The sequence below is a fragment of the Mesoplodon densirostris genome, chromosome X, assembly GCF_025265405.1.
Source record: "Mesoplodon densirostris isolate mMesDen1 chromosome X, mMesDen1 primary haplotype, whole genome shotgun sequence".
In the NCBI taxonomy this organism is placed as follows: Eukaryota; Metazoa; Chordata; class Mammalia; order Artiodactyla; family Ziphiidae; genus Mesoplodon; species Mesoplodon densirostris.
The window spans coordinates 120359915-120382791 of NC_082681.1; the positions used below are offsets into that span (position 1 = coordinate 120359915).

The 22877-nt window shown below is 36.6% G+C and overlaps 1 protein-coding gene across 1 annotated transcript; it reads left to right on the forward strand.

The window, feature by feature from the left end:
- Positions 1 to 280: 280 nt before the first annotated feature.
- LOC132482527 (ATP synthase subunit g, mitochondrial-like) lies at positions 281 to 611 on the forward strand. Its single transcript, XM_060087848.1, has one exon. It carries the CDS (start codon positions 281 to 283, stop codon positions 590 to 592), a length of 312 nt encoding a protein of 103 aa, XP_059943831.1. The 3' UTR covers positions 593 to 611.
- Positions 612 to 22877: the final 22266 nt, after the last annotated feature.

The window sequence follows — 22877 nt, forward strand, 5'->3', positions numbered from 1 at the left end:
TAACTGAAAGTTTTTATCCTTTGACCAACATCTCCTCATTTGTTCCACCCAAGCCTCTGTCAATCACCATTCTAATCTGGTTCTATGAGTTCAACTTTTTTAGGTTCACATCACATTGTAGCCTTAAAGAAAACCATGTTGTACAACCTAAACATATATAATTTTTATTTGTCAATCATATCTCAATAAAGCTGGAAAAATTTTAAATAAAATGAAAAAATTAAGAAAAGAAGGAGATTCAGCTGGCCAGTCAGGGTGATGGGCTTTCCATCCTAGAACCATGGCCCAGTTTGTCCATAACCTCGCGGAGAAGGCCCCAGTGCTGTTCAACACTGCTGTGACTTACTCGAAGCCTCGACTGGCAACATTTTGGCACTACACCAAGGTTAAGCTGGTTCCTCCAACCTCTGCTGAGATCCCTACAGCTATTCAGAGCTTGAAAAAAATTATCAATAGTGCTCAAACTGGTAGCTTCAAACAGCTCACAGTTAAGGAAGCTCTACTGAATGGTTTGGTGGCCACTGAGGTGTGGATGTGGTTTTATGTTGGCGAGATCATAGGCAAGCGTGGCATCATTGGCTATGGTGTTTGAAGACCAATCTTTGCTTTATTATTTGGGTATTCTTGGACCATGTGTGAGCAGACTGCTATTTGAATAAAATAAGGCAATGTGTCAAAAAAAAAAGAAAAGAAAAGGAGAAATATTTTATATCATCCTCTGTGCTCTACTGAGATGAAATTCAAGGGTAATATAATCCAACTTCACAGTAAGTTTTAAAAATCTGCATAATATCCTGTGATCTAAAAGAGAAATAAGAGGAAAGTAATTTATAATATAAAATATATTTCAAGTAAATGTTTCAGCACAATCATACTACAAAGAGTCAGATGTTTACTTCTACTTATAATAAATGAATTTGGATTTAAAATAAATAAGAAATTTTAAATGCATATTACTAAGTGAAAGGAACCTATCTGAAAAGGCTACATTCAATATGTTTTAGCATTCTAATTCCAACTATATGACATTCTGGAAAAGGCAAAATCATGGAGACGGTAAAAAGATGAGTGATGGCCAGAGGTTAGAGGGGAGGGAGGGATGAACAGGTGGAAAGAAGGATATTTAGGGCACTAAAACTATTCTGTACAGTACTATAATGGTGGATACATGTCCTTATACATTTCTAATATAAACTAAGGATTTAGGGACTTCCCCGGTGGTCCAGTGGTTAAGACTTCACGCTTCCACTGCAGGGTGCACAGGTTCGATCCCTGGTCAGGGAAGTTCTGTGCCACGGGGCGCGACCAAAAATAAAAAATAAAAAAATAAAAATAGGGCTTCCCTGGTGGTGCAGTGGTTGAGAGTCCGCCTGCCAATGCAGGGGACACGTGTTCATGCCTCTGTCCGGGAAGATCCCACATGCCGCGGAGCGGCTGGGCCCGTGAGCCATGGCCGCTGAGCCTGCGTGTCCAGAGCCTGTGCTCCGCAATGGGAGAGGCCACAACAGTGAGAGGCCCGCGTACCGCAAAAATAATAATAATAAAAATAAATAAAATAAGGATATAGGGTGATGATGATGTGTCAGTGTAGGTTCACTGATTATAACAAATATACCACACTCTAATGTGGGGTGTTGATGGTGGGGGAGGCTGTGCAGGGGAGGAAGTATATGAGAAATATCTGCATTTCCTGCTCAATTTTACTGTGAACCTGAAGCTGGTCTAAAAAATAACATTGATAGTAATAACAACAACAACAATAATAATAATATCCAAAAGCCCAAACCAGGTCATTTTCAATTACAAAAAAAGAAATAGGATAATATGCAATTGAATATTGTTAAAACTTTAAACGTTTTGGACATTTTGAAATAAAGGCTATATAGTTATATTCGTGTATAGTAGTGGAATCTCCATAGTGGGGACCGGTTCATAATGCAGACTGATTTAGGTGTGTTGTGTTGGCCACTCAAATATGAGTGGCATTGCCATTGATAGCATGATTTTCCAGATTGGTAAACAGTTTCTAATAGAATTTTTTAAAAAATTCACTCTTTCCTCAGTGTATATGATAGTAACATTTACATTCCTGGAAAATTCAGTGATTATTAAAACTGTGCAAAATATTTTTTAAATTAAAAAATGGAATTATGCTCTACATTTAATAATTATCAACAGGTTATTGCCATGATGAATGTCCAGTGGGACATTGAAAGTAATGCAGAAGTAAGATAATTTTTCATGGGTTAGGTTTGTCCCACACATTGTCTATCAATTCTGACCTCCTCCTACTACATGTCAATAATGCTCCCCCCAAAACAATGGGACCATACACCCACAAATTTCCTTAACAATAGCAGTTGTCTCAAATGATGTCACTTACAAATAATCAAACTAAAAGTTCTTTTAAAACATGATACTTAGATAAAACATTTCCATTTTTAATGTTCCTCAGAATGGGGCACATTGAATTAATCTAAAAAACCAAACAAAAAGCTCCCACACAACAATAGTAAAGAATATTTGTAGTATCCACTGAATAAGTACATAAACTTGATCTCTAAAATTGACACCAGTGAATCGTATTTCAAATCCAACAGATTTTAGGTAAATTTTGCATAATTTAAAAGAGGTAATAATTTTTTTTACAGTTCTTTGACACTGTTAAGAATTTTTTGTGTCAATGCTAATAATTTCAGTGCATACAAGATGAAAGCGAGGCAATACAAGACTTTTGAGACAACTAATGCTTAATGCCAAGTATAGAGAATATCTTTTTAAATTTTTTAAAAAACTTTTTATTTGGAAATAATTTCAACCTTACATAAGAGGTTCATAAATAGTATGGAAAATTCCTATGTGCTCTTTATCTAGATTCATTAGTTGATAAAATAAATGGGGAAGAATATTAACATTCTCTCTGCCTCTGGATAGATAGATAGATACATAGATAGATAGATAGATACCGATATATTTTTTTCTGAATTACTTCAGAGTAAGTTGCAGAAATAATGCCCCTTTACCCCTAGATATATAAATCTATGTTCCCCAAGAACAAGAATATTATCTTACATAATCATATCAAGAAATTTAACATCAATACAGTACTATTATTTAATCTTTAATCCACATTTCAGTTTTGCCAATTGAATAATGCCTTTTATAACAATTCTTTTAAAGTCTAGGATCCTGTCCAAGATCTCATATTACATTTAATTGTCTTATTGCTTTAGTCGCCTTTAATCTGAAACAGTTATGCTGCCTTTTTTTTCCCCAGTCCTTTGAGCTTTATTTTTTAAATTTTTTTCTAATTTTTGAATTTTATTTTATTTATTTTTTTATACAGCAGGTTCTTATTAGTCATCAATTTTATACACATCAGTGTATACATGTCAATCCTAATCGCCCAGTTCATCACACCACCAGCACCACCCCCCCGTGGCTTTCTCCCCTTGGTGTCCATACGTTTGTTCTCTACATCTGTGTCTCAAACTCTGCCCTACAATCCGGTTCATCTGTACCATTTTTCTAGGTTCCACATACATGTGTTAATATATGATATTTGTTTTTCTCTTTCTGACTTACTTCACTCTGTATGACAGTCTCTAGATCCATCCACGTCTCAACAAATGACCCAATTTCGTTCCTTTTTATGGCAGAGTAATATTCCATTGTATATATGTACCACAACTTCTTTATCCATTCATCTGTCGATGGGCATTTAGGTTGCTTCCATGACCTGGCTATTGTGAATAGTGCTGCAATGAACACTGGGGTGCATGTGTCTTTTTGAATTATGGTTTTCTCTGGGTATATGCCCAGTAGTGGGATTGCTGGATCATATGGTAATTCTGTTTTTAGTTTTTTAAGGAACCTCCATACTGTTCTCCATAGTGGCTGTACCAATTTACATTCCCACTAACAGTGCAGGAGGGTTCCCTTTTCTCCACACCCTCTCCAGCATTTGTTGTTTGTAGATTTTCTCATGATGCCCATTCTAACTGGTGTGAGGTGATACCTCATTGTAGTTCTGATTTGCATTTCTCTTATAATTAGTGATGTTGAGTAGCTTTTCATGTGCTTCTTGGCCATCTGTATGTCTTCATTGGAGAAGTGTCTATTTAGGTCTTCTGCCCATTTTTGGATTGGGTTGTTTGTTTCTTTAATATTGAGCTGCATGAGCTGTTTATATATTTTGGGGATTAATCCTTTGTTTGTTGATTCATTTGCAAATATTTTCTCTCATTCTGAGGGTTGTCTTTTCATCTTTTTTATGGTTTCCTTTGCTGTGCAAAAGCTTTGAAGTTTCATTAGGTCCCATTTATTTATTTTTGTTTTTATTTCCATTACTCTAGGAGGTGAATCAAGAAAGATCTTGCTGTGATTTATGTCAAATGGTGTTAGGGAGTGTTCTAATTTCATTCTTTTACATGTAGCTGTCCAGTTTTCCCAGCACCACTTATTGAAGAGACTGTCTTTTCTCCACTGTATATCCTTGCCTCCTTTGTCATAGATTAGTTGACCATAGGTGCTTGGGTTTATCTCTGGGCTTTCTATCTTGTTCCATTGATCTGTTTTTGTGTTTTTGTGCCAGTACCATATTGTCTTGATTACTGTAGCTTTGTAGTATAGTCTGAAGTCAGGGAGTCTGATTCCTCCTGTTCCATTTTTTTCCCTCAAGACTGCTTTGGCTATTCAGGGTCTTTTGTGTCTCCATACAAATTTTAAGATTTTTTTATTCTAGTTCCATAAAAAAAGCCACTGGTAATTTGATAGGGATTGCATTGAATCTGTAGATTGCTTTGGGTAGTATAGTCATTTTCACAATATTGATTCTTTCAATCCAAGAACATGGTATATCTCTCCATCTGTTGGTTATCATCTTTAATTTCTTTCATCAGTGTCTTATAGTTTTCTACATACAGGTCCTTTGTCTCCCTAGGTAGGTTTATTCCTAGGTATTTTATTCTTTTTGTTGCAATGGCAAATGGGAGTGTTTCCTTAATTTCTCTTTCAGATTTTTCATCATTAGTGTATAGGAATGCAAAATATTTCTGTGCATTAATTTTGTATCCTGCTACTTTACCAAATTCATTGATTAGCTCTAGTAGTTTTCTGGTGGCATTTTTAGGATTCCCTATTTATAGTATCATGTCATCTGCAAACAGTGACAATTTTACTTCTTCTTTTGCAATTTGTATTCCTTTTATTTCTTTTTCTTCTCTGATTGCCGTGGCTACGACTTCCAAAACTATGTTGAATAATAGTGGTGAGAGTGGACATCCTTGTCTTGTTCCTGATCTTAGAAGAAATGCTTTCAGTTTTTCACCACTGAGAATGATGTTTGCTGTGGGTTTGTCGTATATGGCCTTTATTATGTTGAGGTAGGCTCCCTCTATACCCACTTCCTGGAGAGTTTTTATCATAAATGGGTGTTGAATTCTGTCAAAAGATTTTTCTGCATTCATTGAGATGATCATATGGTTTTTCTTCTTCAATTTGTTAATATGGTGTATCACATTGATTGATTTGCGTATATTGAAGAATCCTTGCATCTCTGGGATAAATCCCACTTGATCATGGTGCATGATCCTTTTAATGTGTTGTTGGATTCTGTTTGCTAGTATTTTGTTGAGGATTTTTGCATCTATATTCATCAGTGATATTGGTCTGTAATTTTCTTTTTTTGTTGTATCTTTGTCTGGTTTTGGTATTGGGGTGATGGTGGCCTCATAGAATGAGTTTGGGAGTGTTCCTTCCTCTGCAATTTTTTGGAAGAGTTTGAGGAGGATGGGTGTTAGCTCTTCTCTAAATGTTTGATAGAACTCATCTGTGAAGCCATCTGGTCCTGGACTTTTGTTTGTTGGAAGATTTTAATCACAGTTTCAATTTCATTACTTGTGATTGGTCTGTTCCTATTTTCTATTTCTTCCTGGTTCAGTCTTGGAAGGTTATACCTTTCTAAGGATTTGTCCATTTCTTCCAGGTTGTCCATTTTATTGGCATAGAGTTGCTTGTAGTAGTCTCTTAGGATGCTTTGTATTTCTGCGGTGTCTGTTGTAACTTCTCCTTTTTCGTTTCTAATTTTATTGATTTGAGTCCTCTCCCTCTTTTTCTTGATGAGTCTGGCTAATGGTTTATCAATTTTGTTTATCTTCTCAAAGATCCAGCTTTTAGTTTGATTGATCTTTGCTATTGTTTTCTTTGTTTCTATTTCATTTATTTCTGCTCTGATCTTTATGATTTCTTTCCTTCTGCTAACTTTGGGTTTTGTTTGTTCTTCTTTCTCTAGTTCCTTTAGGTGTAAGGTTAGATTGTTTATTTGAGATTTTTCTTGTTTCTTGAGGTAGGCTTGTATAGCTATAAACTTCCCTCTTAGAACTGCTTTTGCTGCATCCCATAGGTTCTGGATCGTCGTGTTTTCATTGTCATTTGTCTCTAGGTATTTTTTGATTTCCTCTTTGATTTCTTCAGTGATCTCTTGGTTATTTAGTAACCTATTGTTTAGCCTCCATGTGTTTGTGTTTTTTTGTGTGTGTTTTTTTCCCCTGTAATTGATTTCTAATCTCATAGCGTTGTGGTCAGAAAAGATGCTTGATATGATTTCAATTTTCTTAAATTTACTGAGGCTTGATTTGTGACCCAAGACGTGATCTATCCTGGAGAATGTTCCATGCGCACTTGAGAAGATAGTGTAATCTGCTGTTTTTGGATGGAATGTCCTATAAATATCAATTAGATCTATCTGGTCTATTGTGTCATTTAAAGCTTGTGTTTCCTTGTTAATTTTCTGTTTGGATCATCTGTCCATTGGTGTAAGTGAGGTGTTAAAGTCCCCCAGTATTATTGTGTTACTGTCCATTTCCTCTTTTAGAGCTGTTAGCAGTTGCCTTATGTATTGGCGTGCTCCTATGTTGGGTGCATATATATTCATAATTGTTATATCTTCTTCTTGGATTGATCCCTTGATCATTACATAATGTCCTTCCTTTTCTCTTGTAACTTTCTTTATTTTAAAGGCTATTTTATCTGATATGAGTATTGCTACTCCAGCTTTCTTTTGATTTCCATTTGCATGGAATATCTTTTTCCATCCCCTCACTTTCAGTCTGTATGTGTCCCTAGGTCTGAAGTGGGTCTCTTGTAGACAGCATTTATATGGGTCTTGTTTCTGTATCCATTCAGCAAGCTTGTGTCTTTTGGTTGGAGCACTTAATGCATTCACGTTTAAGGTAATTATGGATATGTATGTTCCTAGGACCATTTTCTTAATTGTTTTGGGTTTGTTTTTGTAGGTCCTTTTCTTCTCTTGTGTTTCCCACTTAGAGAAGTTCCTTTAGCATTTGTTGTAGAGCTGTTTTGGTGGTGCTGAATTCTCTTAACTTTTGCTTGTCTGTAAAGCTTTTGATTTCTCCATCGAATCTGAATTAGATCCTTGCTGGGTAGAGTAATCTTGGTTGTAGATTCTTCCCTTTCCTCACTTTAAGTATATCATGCCACTCCCTTCTGGCTTGTAGAGCTCCCGCTGAGAAATCAGCTGTTAACCTTATGGGAGTTCCCTTTTATTTTATTTGTCATTTTTCCCTTGTTGCTTTCAATAATTATTCTTTGTCTTTAATTTTTGCCAGTTTGATTACTATGTGTCTCAGCATGTTTCTCCTTGGGTGTATCCTGTATGGGACTCGCTGCGTTTCCTGGACTTGGGTGGTTATTTCCTTTCCCGTGTTAGGGAAGTTCTCGACTATAATCTCTTCAGATATTTTCTCTGGTCCTTTCTCTGTCTCTTCTCCTTATGGGACCCCTATAATGCGAATGTTGTTGGTTTAATGTTGTCCCAGAAATCTCTTAGGCTGTCTTCATTTCTTTTCATTCTTTTTTCTTTATTCTGTTCCACAGCAGTGAATTCCACCATTCTGTCTTCCAGGTCACTTATCCATTCTTCTGCCTCAGTTATTCTGCTATTGATTCCTTCTAGTGTAGTTTTCATTTCAGTTATTGTATTGTTCATCTCTGTTTGTTTGTTCTTTAATTCTTCTAGGTCTTTGTTAAACATTTCTTGCATCTTCTTGATCTTTGCCTCCATTCTTTTTCCGAGGTCCTGGATCATCTTCACTATCATTATTCTGAATTCTTTTTCTGGAAGTTTGCCTATCTCCATTTCATTTAGTTGTTTTTCTGTGTTTTTTTCTTGTTCCTTCATCTGGTACATAGCCATCTGCCTTTTTATCTTGTCTATCTTTCTGTGAATGTGGGTTTTGTTCCACAGGCTTCAGGATTGTAGTTCTTCCTGCTCCTGCTGTCTGCCCTCTCTGCTGCCTTTCTTTGTCTTTTATAACATTGACATTTTAAAAGAATTATTGAATGACCCTTCATTTGGATTTGTCTGATGTTTTCTAATGATTATATTCAGATTATGTGTTTTTGACAGTAATACCCAAAAGGTACTGTGTGTCCTTCTCAGTACATCTCATCCAGTTTTAAAGTGATTAGAGAATATCTTCACTTGAAAAAAGATCTAGGAAAAGGAAGCTTATTTACCAATAAAACATGCTGCTCAATTTGGTGCTTTTCATACATAAGCAAAAAAAAAAAATGAGTCGATTTAACCTAAATACAGTATTTTCTTTGAAAAGCAAAACTCTGTCCCTAATCAACATAACTTATTGAATATCACCTTTATTGACATGAGCTGAGAGTTTTGAATTCAGATTCAAATTATGTTGACAATTAATATGCATGATGATATGTCCTGTCAAAAGCCTAGGTGGAAATTGGCTAGTGGTCAAAGGATATTGCTTTACAGTCAGTGTGCTTGTGGATTATGTGCATCAGAAGGAAGGAGACCACCTTATGAGACTATGTATTGGGTCTTTGTGAAGGGTTAGCTGCAAAGTGCTTTCCTGCAGCTCAATGAAATGAAAAGGATGAGATTCATTTTTCTCTCATTTTGCTTCCATCTGATTCTGTTCTGCTAGCAAAGTACTTGAAGGAAAGCATCTATTAATCTTGGAACAACCACTGAATTTAATTACCATGTCTAATGTTAGCTTGTACAAAGTGTTATAGGGATATGTTTTCTTCCATAAGAAGTACAGTACAATATGTTCTTCTATTTCAAATCCATTTCACTTAATTCCAGTGCTCTGACAGGAAAAAGCAGTAGTGTTGCTGACCTTCATATTCAGGCTGCTCTGTCTCACAGAACTACACACCTGAGAAAAATCACATCCTACTTGCCTTCATCTCAACATGCTGCTATATAGAACTATTTCCGTTTGTTCTCTCCCCCTCCCCCAAAAAAATACAGAATGAGGAGAGCATGAATAATTGTTGCATTCCAAGAGACCCTGATGAATTTTATTAGTGTACAAAGCATATTGCATGAATTTACCAGGGGTCTTTATTCTGAGCTCACATATGTTCTACAAAGCTGTTATTTTAAACTGCTCATAGAGTGGTGCTGAGTGGCTCATTCCACTTCCTTGTATGGCCATTTGCTTTTGTGGGTGGGGTGGTGGGTGGGTATTAAACTCCACATGCTGTGATGGGAATCTATACAAAGTTTATACTTTTCTGCACATTTTTAGGAGAAGAAAGTAGAAATGAAAACAGAAAGTCATATTGATTCTCTCTGGGAGTTTCTTGAATTAAGAGGCTATTTAAAACTGGAAGGTTATTTGATGGTATGTTTGGTATTTGGGTACAGGGTCAACATGTACATGGAAAACAAAACTATTGATGGTTGTGAAATGATGACCCTCCATCTTCCCGAGGGAGTGAAGGAAAGAAAATTAACTATAATCACAATGCTGTGCATTAGATCTCCAGAACTTATTCATCTTCTAACTGCATGTCTGTACCATTTGACCAACATCTCTGTACCGCCTTGCCTGAGCCAAGTCCAGCTCCTGCTGGCCCACCAAAAGCACCCAGAACACACAGTCTACACAAGGGACACTCCTACACAAGGCCACACCTTCAAGATTTGGAAAGGTAGCTATTTCACCTAATTCATAAAAACAAACACAGAAAATCAAAAAATGAGACAGAGGAATATGCTCCAAATGAAAGAACAAGGTAAAACCAAGAAAAACCCTAAATAAATTATTTACCTGATAAAATTTCAAAGTAATGGTCATAAAGATGCTTACCAAACTCAGGAGAAGAATGGAGGAACACAGAGAGAATTTCAACAAAGAGTTAGAAAATATAAGAAAGAACCCATCGGAGCTGAAGAATATAATAACTGAAACAAAAAATACACCAAAGAGAATCAAAAGCAGGTTAGATGATACAGAAGACTAGATTAGCCATCTGAAAGACAGAATAATGGAAATCACCCAATCATAACAGCAAAAAGAGAAAAGAGTTTTTAAAAATGAGGATAGTTTAAGGGACCTCTGGGACATTATCAAGTATACTAGCATTCACATTATAGGGGTCCCAGAAGGAGAGGAGAGAAAGGGGCAGAAAACTTATTTGAGGAATTAATGGCTGAAAGTTTTCCTAACTCAGGTAAGGAAACAGATATTCAGGTCCAGGAAGTACAGAAAGTCCCTAACAAGATGAACCCAAAGAGATGCACACCAAGACATTTTATAATGAAAATGGTAGTAATTAAAGATAAAGAGAAAATTTTGAAGACAGCAAGAGAAAGACAACTAGTCACATACAAGAGAACCTCCATAAGGGTATCGGCTGATTTTTCAGCAGAAAGTATTCAGGCCAGAAGGGAGTGGCATGATATATAATATTTAAATTGCTGAAAGGAACCAAGAATACTCTACCTGGCGAATATAGCATTCAGAATCAAAAGAGATATAAAGAGATTTAAGGACAAGCAAAAACTAAAGGAGTTCATCACCACTAAACCAGCCTTACAAAAAATGTTAAAGGGTCTTCTTTAAGCAGGAAAGAAAGGGTAATAACTAGAAATAAGAAAGTATATGAAAGAAAAAAATTCAAATGGTAAAGGCAAATATATAGATCAGCTGCTTAAAAAGCTAGTATGAAGGTTAAATGACAAAAGTAGTAAAATCAACTATAACTACCAGAAATTGTTGAGATACACAGAATAAAAAGGTGTAAAATATGCTGTCAAAAACAAAACGTGGGGTTGGGGAGTAAAAATGTAGTGCTTTTACAATGCATTCAAACATAAGCGACTATCAGCTTAAAATAAACTGCTATATATATAGGTCGATATATGTAAACCTCATGTTAACTATAAACCAAAAACCTACAATAGCTACACAAAACATAAAGAGAAAGGAACCTAAACATAACAGTAAAGGAAATCATCAAACCGCAAGGGAAGAGACCAAGAGAAGAAAGGAGCAAAGAAGAATTACAAAAACACCCACAATACAATTAACAAAATAGCAATAAGTACGTACCTATCAAAAATCACTTTAAATGTAAATGAACTAAATGCTCCAATCAAAGGACATAGAGTGGCTGAATGGATAAAAAATCAAGACCCATCTATGTGCTGGCTCTAAGAGACTCACTTCAGATCTAAAGAAACACACAGAGTGAAAGTAAAGGGATGGAAAAGATATTCCATGCAAATGAAACAACAAGAAAGCTGGGGTAGCAATAGCCATATCAGACAAAATAAACTTTTAAACAAATACTGCAACAAAAGACAAAGAAGGGCATTCCATAACAATAAAGAGGTCAATCCAAGAAGAGGATATAACATTTGTAAATATTTATGCATCCAACACAGGAGCACCTAAATATATAAAGCAAATATTAACAGACATAAAGGGAGAAATTGACAGTAATACAATAATAGTATGGGACTTTACTACTCTACTTACATCAATGGACAGATCATCGAGACAGAAAATCAATATGGAAAAAGTGGCCCTAAACAACACATTATACCAAATGAACTTAATAGATGTACACAGAATATTCCATCCCCAAACTGCAGAATATGTTCTTTGCAAGCCCACATGGAACATGCTCCAGGACAGGTCACATGTTAGACCACAAAACAAGTCTCAATAAATTTAAGAGTATTAAACTCATATCAATCCTCTTTTTTGACCACAACGATACAAAACTAGAAATTAATTTCAAGAAGAAAACTGAAAAAAACCACAAACGTGAAGAATAAACAACGTGCTACTAAACAGCCAATGAATCAATGAAGAAAAGAAGAAATCAAAAAATACCATGAGACAAATGAAAATGGAAACAAAACTTTCCAAAATCTATGAGACTCAGCAAAATTAGTTCTAAGAAGGAAGTTCATAGCAGTATAGGGCTACCTCAAGAAACAGGAAAAATCTCCAATAAACAAACTGTACACCTAAAGGAACTAGAAAAAGAAGAACTAATGAAGCCCAGAGTTAGTAGAAGGAAGGAAATAATAAAAATCAGAGCAAAAATAAATAAACTGGAAACTAAAAAAAAAAAAGATCAATGAAACTAAGAGCTGAATTTTCAAAAAGATAAATGAAATTGATAAAGCTTTAGCCAGACTCATCAAGAAAGAGAGAAGGGCCAAATAAATCAGAAATGAGTGAGAAGTTACAACTGATACCACAGAAGTACAAAAAATCATAAGGGATTACTATGAACAATGATATGCAAACAAATTGGGCAACCTAGAAGAAGTGGATAAATTCCTAGAAACATACAATCTTCAAAGGTTGAATTATAAAGAAATAGAAAATCCGAATAGACAAAATACTAGTAAGGAGAATGAATCAGTAATCAAAACCTCTCAATGAACAAAAGTCAAGGACCACATGGCTTCACAAGTGAATTCTACCAAACATTTACAGAAGAGTTAATGTCTGTCCTTCTCAAACTATTCCAAAAATTGAAAAGGAAGGAATGCTGCCAAACTCATTCTGTGAGGCCAATATTACCCTGATGCCAGAACCAGACAAAGACACTACAAAAAAAAAAAAAAAGAAAAAAGAAAATTACAGGCCTATAGCCAATATCCCTAATGAACATAGATGTAAAAATCCTTAACAAAATACTAGCAGATCTAATTCAACAATACATTAAAAGGATCATACATCATGATCAAGTGGGATTTATTCCAGGGATGAAAAAATGGTTCAATATCTGCAAATCAATCAATGTGATACGCCACATTAATGAAACAAAGGATAAAAATCATATGATCATCTCAGTAGATGGAGAAAAAGCATTTGAAAAACTCAACATCCATTTATGTTAAAAACTTTCAACAAAGTAGGTATAGAGGGAACATACCTCAATATAATAAAGGTCATATATGGCAGATCCACAGTTATCATACTCAATGATGAAAAACTGAAAGCTTTTCTTTTAAGATCAAGAACAAGTCAAAGATGCCCACTCCTACAACTTTTATTCATTATAGTACTGGAAGTCCTAGCCACAGCAATCAGTCAAGAAAATGAAGTAAAGGGCATACAAATTGGGAGGAAGAAGTAAAACTGTAACCATCTGCAGATGACATGATACTGTATATAGAAAACCCTACCATGTCACCAAAACCTATTAGAACTAATAAATGAATTAAGTTGCAAGATACAAAATCAATATACAGAAATCTGCTGTTTCTATACACTAATAACAAGCTAGCAGAAATAGAAATTAAGAAAACAAACCCATTTACCATTGCATCAAAAAGAATAAAATACCTAGCAATAAATTTAACCTAGGAGGTGAAAGACCTGTACCCTGAAAACTATAACACATTAATGAAAGAAATTGAAGATGACACAAATAAATAGAAAGATATACCATGCTCTTGGATTGGAAGAGTTAATATTTTTTAAATGACCATACTACCTACTCAAAATAATTGACAGATTTAATGCAATCACTGTCAAAATTCCAATGACATTTTTGAAAGAAATAGAACAAATAATCCTAAAATTTGTATGGAACCACAAAAAACCCCTGAATAACCAAAGCCATTTTTTTGATAAATTTATTTATTTATTTGTTTTTATTTTTGGCTGTGTTGGGTCTTCATTGCTGTGCACGGACTTTCTCTAGTTGTGGTGAGTGGGGGCTACTCTTCGTTGCGGTGCACGGGCTTCTCATTGCGGTGGCTTCTCTTATTGCAGAGCATAGACTCTAGGCGTGTGGGCTTCAGTAGTTGTGACATGTGGGCTCAGTAGTTGTGGCTTGCGGGCTCTAGAGTGCAGGCTCAGTAATTGTGGTGCATGGGCTTAGTTGCTCCATGGCATGTGGGATCTTCCCAGGCCAGGGCTTGAACCCATATCCCTTGCATTGGCAGGCAGATTCTTAACCACTGTTCCACCAGGGAAGCCCTAGCCAAAGCAATCTTGAGAAAGAAGGACAAAGCTGGAGGTATCACACTCCCTGATTTCAAACTATACTACAAAGCTATATAGTCAAAACAATATGGAATTGGCATAAAACACACATAGTTAAATGAAACAGAATGGAGAACCCAGAAACAAACCCACGCTTATAGCAATTAATCTATAATAAGGAGGCAAGAATATACAATGGGGGAAAGACAGCCTCTTCAATAAATGTTGTTGGGAAAACTGGACAGCTACATGAAAAAGGATGAAACTAGACCACTTTCTTATATCATATAAAAAATAAACTCAAAATGAATTAAAGACTTAAATGTAAGACCTGACACCATAAAACTCCTAGAAGAAAACATAGGCAGTAAGGTCTTTGACCTTGGTCTTGGCAATACTTTTTTGGCTCTGTCTCCCTAGGCAAGTGCAACAAAAGCCAAAATAAGCAAATAGGAATACATTAAACTAAGAAGCTTTTGCACAGCAAAGGAAACCATCAACAAAATGAAAAGGCAACCTACTGAATGGGAGATGATATTTGAAAATGATATGTCTGATAAAAAGTTAATATCCAAAATACATAAAGAACTCATACAACTCAATATTTAAAAGCAATATGATTTAAAATATGCAGAGTACCTGAATATGCATTTTTCCAAGACGTACAAATGGCCAACAGGCACAATGAAAGATGCTCAACAACACTAATTATTAGGGAAACACAAATCAAAACCACAATGAGATATCACCTCACATCTATCAGAATGGCTATTATCAAAAGACAACAAATAACAAGTGCTGGCAAGGTTGTGGAGTAAAGGAATCCCTCATGTACTATTGGTGGGAATGTAAATTTGTACAGGCACTATTGAAGACAGTATGGAGTAAATAGTAAATGTACTGTGGGCAGGCATAGTCTCTTACTCTTTTCTTTATCTCCTGACATTCAGTGCAGTGCCTTTTACTTAGTATGCACTCAGCCAGTAAGTGCATGAGTGAATGAAGAATGGATGAATGAACAAACAAAGGAATAAACAAATTATTTGGAGAGGTTAAGAACAGGACATCAGTGACACTTATTGTCAGCTAGGAAAGTATAACTAGGAGGAATCATGCCATTCCACTATTTTATTGTAAGAGGATTTTAATATTTGGTCAGTATGTCTAATATTGTTATAATTAATTAAGATCAGATTTTTCTATGATCTAAAAATAAAAACTGATGACTTTTTTGGTGAAGTCTTTCTTTCCCTACACATACAGGGAAAGAGATTATGACTACTTAGGAAATGATAAGAAATAGAAACAATCAAAACCTCTAACACCAAGGACTTCCAAGAGCTTCTATCTGATGCCATACCTGAAATGTATAACAGTAGAACCAAAATAAATTAGATAATTACCATTTCCCCAAAAAGGGGTTGAATATGTACATTTTCTCTTATTAGCTGCAAATGGTAGTGGGAAATGTGGAGGGAGGGAGGCACGAAGAAGATTTTCTTCCTCCCTAACAAATTTGTCTGTGTTCAAAGTCACGTTACTAGTCTTCCTACCCTTCATGGTTGCCCAGTCATTTGAAAACATGTGAGCAATCTTGCCCTACTTAGCTCTTAAAAATCATGGTCTCTGAAGATATGTATTAACTACAAAGGGAATGATGGCACCTTTATAGTGGAGAAACCCAACAGACACCACTTTAACCAAGTGATCAAGGTTAACATCACCAGTAATGGGACATACTGACATCATGAACCCTTTGATATGAAACACTGAGAAGGACACAACATCACTCTGTGACATTCTTGCCAAAAATGCTAACCTCAATCTGATCAGGAGAAAGCACCAAACAAACACAAACTGAGGGACATTCTAGAAAATTACTGATCAATACTCTTCAAAAGTGTCAAGGTCATAAAAGAGAAGGAAAGACTGAGGACTGTCACAGATTGGAGGGGACTAAGGAAACATAACAATTTAATGATATATGGGATCCTGGATTGAATCCTAGACCATGAAAAGGACTTTAATGGAAAAATAGGTGAAATCTGAATGAGGTCTGCAGTTTAGTTAATAGTACTGTACCAGTGTTAATTTCCTGGTTTTGATAATTGTACCATGATTAGGTAAGATGCTAACAATTAAGAAAAGCTGGGTAAGGGTTATGTGGAAACACTCTGCACTAGTTTTGCTAGTAAATCTAAAATTAGCTTTTCTGAACATCTAAAATTAGCTCAAAATAAGCTAAAAAAAATCAGATGCCACCTCAACATCAATGGACGTCTTTCAGAGATAAGTAAGTAGAGACACATTGTAGAGTGGCCAAAATAGGAGTAGTCAGGACAATGTGACTTAACATGGAGTCATCTGTAATTTTCCTTTATCTAGTCTTAACTAATGGTATCCATCATTAGTATTACTCCACATATCTATCCTTTCAGTCTGCTAGGTGCTATAGTGCTCACTGTCATTATACCATCTGATTTTAGTAACTTTAATTGGTTACATTACATTAGTTTGAAAAATGCAAAGAAAAACTCAAAAAGTTTTGAAAGCACTGCCATCTGCTCCTAAGAGTGCTATATTTCTCTTTTTTTTTTCTGATTTTCACTGTCTACCAGACCAAGAATATGTTTGCCATCATCATGTCATTCTAACTTCAGTGGTAAGGAATCTTACCACTTATTTTTAAAATGCTCCAATATTTTTGGTATTTTAGTGTGAGATATCAGTTGGTCTGACTCCATATACAAACAAATACAAAACATACCTCCTAACCACCCTTCCCCCGGTTTGTCTTATCTCCATTCTCTGGGAATAGAATTTTTAGAAACAGTCTTCACCACAATATGGAAAATACTTATGGTTTCCAATTGTCAGTTGCCAGAGAGTTGAGGGCTTATTCTGTAAGAACCTCCTCAGTTTTTACAAAAGCAGTTAGGACTTTTCCAACTTGAGAATAACCTTCTTTGGACTGATTCAGATTCCAAAGCTGAAGTGAAATTCACAGTAAGCAAGAAGTGATTTTTATCTGGACTCCTGCTAAATGGAGTTAAATAATAAAATGCGTATGAAAATTCATAACCTTTTAAAACTGAAATGTAGGTTGCAGTTGTATATATATTTATATACTATATATGCAATCAACTACTGTATATATACAGCATACATACAATAGTTGGTTGCAGTTATAAGGAGCCAAACATCAACTTATCTTGGGTAATGTTAGTCTCTGTTTTTTAGTAGGGAATTATACAGCGTTAGTTATGAATCTGTTCACTTGTTTGCCTTTGGTATGTCAGAATTCCTTGAGCCGTAACCTAATATATAAGAGTTGGGAAGTGAACGATAGGGTTCATAGGGTTATGAGATATGGAATAACCATCAAGAGACTTACTTCAATAGGATGAAAGGAATGATATGGCAGAGAGACTAATTGTTCTGGAATCGGGAACTTGCTGATGAATATGGAGGAGCCTTGAAGAGAGATAACAGGGATACACATGGAGAGTGAGCCTTCACTCCCTCAGCAAAGTGGCGGAAACCTGTCTCCAAAGTGGAAGGGAGGGAAGAAGTTGAAGGAGGATGAGAATGCAGAGAAAGTGTGAGATGGAATGGAGGAAAGCTGAAGAAGCTAACAATGTATGGTTTCTGTTCTTTCCTAACAAAGTGAGATAAGAGTGGGTGTGTTGGGGAGACAGGGGAAGCAAAGAAGGAGGAGTTCAGGGTTTGAGGAGAATGGACTCAGCACCATCGAGATTGGCACTGATACCAGTGATAGGCTTGCTGGAAAACAAAAAATGGCAGCCCACATTAATTTGCAGTAGAATCATTATCTAAGCTTTGAAATTCTCTCTAGCCACCCTAGGCAATTCTCTTATTTCCTTTCTAATGAATTTTAAATAAGTTTACATTTACTCTAAGAAATAACCATTGGCATTTCCTCAGCAAAGTCTAAATGCATTTGTTCCAGTCCAGTTTGTGACCTTCCCTATCTTTGTGCCTACTCTAGTTTCATAGCTGTTGGCTATACCTCTCAGTTTCTTCCCTGCCAAGAATTGTGTTAAGGCACTATTTCAACCTTGTTCTATTCATTCGTGAAAACAGGGAAGTCTTCTTCTTCCCTATAAACAGCATATAGGCTTTCCTATAATTTTAAAGACTGTGTTTAAAAGTGAATTTTTGTTCATGGAAGACCTGTAATCTGGCAATGAAAGTTGAAGGTGGGGTAGGCTGGGGCAGGGGGATAGATGAATAGTCAGATATGAAGAAATTCAATTTGATTTGGTCTTTCATTTCAATAAGGTCTTTCTATTTAAATTAAGCTTCACTGTAGTTCTTCTCTGGCCCTTTGCTTTACACTCTCCTCGTGAGGTCACCATCCTTGCTGATGACTCTTCTATTACCCTGGTCTCTGTTACACTGGTTCCCTAAACTCCAATGACCTCCATCTCCATTGCATTTTAGTCACTCATTATACTTCTGAAACTGTCATTTCTCAAAACGTCTCTAAGAACCCAAACTCTCAAATTCCTCCTCTAGCTCTACAATTCCCTCTCCTACATCCTTACATATAATGAGCCTGAGCTTAAATCTTCTTATGACTACTTCCTGGTCTTCCATCCTTTCCAGTTCTTCCATCTTGTCACCCTAACTTTTAGTTAACAACTTTAATTGAGCATGTTCTAGGTGCAAAAACCCCAAATGTATAATGCCTTATTCCTTTAATATCTGTGTTTTCTGCTTTTCCCACTCCACTGACTGTATTGCTAAAAGGCTCAACACTTTTCCAGTCGGGTCCACCACAATTCATGACATCTAGTCTCAGATAGACCTTAACTGCTTTCTAGAAGCTCTTTTATTTTCTGTTCGTATGAAGGGTTGGAAAGTGCCTCCACAAAGATTCCATCCTACCCGATTTCCACTCACACTTGGAGTCATACCTTGAGACTACAAAGGCTAATACTTTGGACATAGCATTCCAACTTCCCCTCTCCCAACTTCAAAGTCTCTCTGTACCTCAACTTCTCTTTTTTCCTATTTCTGAGGAAGAAACATCTCTGCTTGCTACCACTGTCACCGAGCTCCAGTCCATCATGGAAAAAGATAATCTGCCTAAATTACAACACTAATCCACTGACTTTGGAGTAGAGTCCAAACACATTAGTCTGCCATTCAAGGCTCTCTACAAGATGATCCAAATTTACCATTCCATAATAGTCTCCTGTCAGCTCCCTACATAACATTCCCTAAACTGCCATCAAACCGAACTAGTTATTCTTCCCCAAAGGTGCCTTGCATTTCATGCCTCCATGCCTGGTAGAGTCAAGGTATGATCTTCCATTTATGTAATCTGAGTTTAAATCCTAACTTAGCCTCTTGCCAACTGGGTGACCTTAATCAGGGATCCTCAGTTTCTTCCCTAGCTACTTGTGAGAAGCAAATAAAACAATGACTATTGCAGCATTTGAGAAAGTGCATAATGCTATTAAAATGTAAAGTATTCTTTCATTCAATAAATATTCATTTAGCACCCACTACTTGCCAGGCATTAGAACTGCTGCCATTCACTTCCCAAATTAACGTTACATATTTAAGGACACAGAACCAATCTGCATCCACTGATCAACATAAACAGAAACAACCAGCAGAATCAAGACATAAAGAAAATGCACATAAGCTTGAGGTTTGGCAATATTGTTGTTGAGAAACATTATTTGTGGACGGGTTGATGGCCAGTTTCAGCCCCAAACCATTTTCCTTTAGATTTTACATCTTTGTTGCTGCTTTTCTGGACACCACAATCAATTCAGATCCATAACCTAAATAATGGAATTGGGAAAGCTTAATAGAAATAGGAGTAGAATCTATTCCTTTCATTCCTCAGAATGCGAATCTCTGATTTAAAAAAATATATATTGCTTTAAGTAAGCCCATGTCTTGAATCTCTTCATTCCATGCCAGATGGAATGTTCAGGAGCAGATTGTACAAGCAAGCTTGCAAGGGAACATGGTCTTGTAAATATAGCTTCTCTTGGTGATGGCTGTGACTCTACTTGGTAAAGAGAAGACCTTACTGGAAAGGGTTTTTTTCACTAAAGTCACCAATACAAAAAGCACACACCAAAAAGTACATTTTCTCCAGTACTGACAGACTTGTTGTACTAGTGCCAATAAAATGATTGTTGATTTCCAGAGTTGGGGGGTAGGGGAAGCGGGTGGACCGAAAGCTACCCAGTGAACAAGCTGTTTCTCTTTCTCTCTCCTCACCCCTCCTTTTTAAAAAATCCAAAATAGAAATTTCAAAGCCTGAAAAACTTCAAGGCAATTTAATTTAAGTTGCTTCCCATGACTTTAAACACTGAATGTTCACACCTACGTCAGTACTACATTGAGAACCTCCCACTCAGAGACTGTATTTAGGAAAGAAAGGTTGCTGTGGTCTGAGATGAGGCCTAGATTTGAGGGATCCTGAGTTCTTAGACGAGTTATTCAGCAAGACTCCCGAGTTCAGCAGTTTTAATTCTTACTCCTCAGTGAGGAGTCGGGTCAGTTTCAGGAAGTTTTCCTTTAGTGGTAATTATTAGAGATAAAAATATTTATTATAAGATAAATACAATAAGATCCCTGTATGACCTGCTTCATCATTCACATATATCCTGCTTCACACAATAGGTTTTTTCATAAGTATCATGGATACACACTGAGTTTTAGCCTTTAGGACTCTCCTGATATAATCCTGAAGGATAGACATTGCTACTTCTCCCCACACTTACATACTGACAACAACCTGTGCTCCATTTTCTTTAACAGTGTTTGTACCTTTATTAGTTGTCAATATATAGAGTATGGATTTACTGATTATCCCTTTTCTGGGAAAGTAAATTTTGGCTTTAGTGTTTAAGCCAAATTGCATATCTGGCACATTATCTTACACCCCACCATTTTCATGTTGTTTTAGCTTAAGCCAAGCCAGGTGAGTAGGCGTAATCTAAGATAAAATCTTGCTGACTTTTTTTCCCCAAAGAAAAGCTAGTGAACAGGAGGTGATAAATCGCTATGCTTCCTACTCAGACTCTGTCACATAAGATGTCATTTTTTATTTTAATTATATTCTTTGCCAACTCAAAGAGGCAAGTAATTTTACTGCATATTTTCCTACCTTTGTTAGAGTTCCTCACAAGCATCAGTGGAAGGGCTTTCATTTGTTGTGCCAGAGCTGGTCTTAACATCCAATTCCAAACCAATCTCTTAGCATCCTGGAGAAAGAAGCAGATTATTTGTTGTCAAAAAAACAGAGCAAACAATTACTAAAATGTAAGCCAAGTATGAAAAATGAAACAACTTTTCTGAAACAATAGAGCAACTGGAGAGAGTTTTTATTTTCTTTTTAAGAACAAAAGCCATACACTTTATTCCTCTCAAGTAGTAGCATTGACCAAAGGGGCTAACATAATACAGGCATCAGCAGAAAGATGCTGGAAACAAAGGAGAAACCAAGAGCTCATATCTCAATTGGATTTCCAAGAATCAGAGCCTTCCATGGGGATCCTATTGCCAGTTGTGTATTGGGGAGGCACAAGGACCACTGACAGAGTGAAAGGAATATGGGAAAGGAAAGGTAACCCTTTCAAGGAGAAGGTCTGTTATTAAGCCAACTACCACAGTGGACAACTGGAGCTTAATCCTGAGAGAAGACTCAGGGAGATGCTATAAAATATATGTCTCAGAATTATCATACCCAGGGGACCAAGGGAGCTGAGGCATTTATACCCCAACTTCTGGCAGTCATTGGTTGACAGCTACTGAAGTGGATGAGGGGCAGTAGCTATTTCGTCAACGTTTCTCATCTGTCTTTCCAGTTTCAGAAAAAGCTCTCAGGCCTAGAGATGCAGACATTGGTAGCTGGAGGAGCGCTGGAGCGTGCTAGCCAATTAGGTCCAAAGGAGAGAGCAGCAGACTGACAGCACCTTCTATAGCTCCCCTTCTTACTGAATCATGATACCCTCAGAGGATATTGTACTGGTCCCTGTCATGGGACCTCCAGCTAAGGTCACCAGATTTAGCAAATAAAAATACAGGATGCCTAGTTTAATTTGAATTTCAGATAAACAACAAGTCATTTGTTAGTATATGCTTTATATTCTTTTATGAGATGGTCAGTCAGGTATGGCTACAAGAGGAGACAGGAGAGGCTCAGGAAAAAACAAAGTCTATTATATTCACAGATCCTAGAGACAGGAGACATTGTACACTGGTCAAGGCCACATAGGAAAGATACCAGAGTGGTCAGGAGGCAGAAGTCAGGGGCAAGGGAAAGGTTTAGGTCACAGCCTTTATTAGGGTTTCCACAGGAAAGGCAAAGCAGGGCAGAGTGAACAGTTTAAGATTGGCTAGGTTGGATAATTTTGTTGTGCTTCAGGCTATAGAGGTAATACCTAGCTGCCTGGCATCTGACCTGGGATGATTAAGGCAGAGGAATATGGTCTTGTGGAGTGTACAGGCCAGAGAGAGGAGTGATGGCTCTGGATTTGTTAGTTTGCGCTCAAAAACACGCTCTGCCTAGGCCCTTTGCAATGC

Coding starts and splice junctions, on each gene's coding strand:
- LOC132482527 (XM_060087848.1), top strand. CDS start 281: ATGGCCCAGTTTGTCCATAACCTCGCGGAGAAGGCCCCAGTGCTGTTC.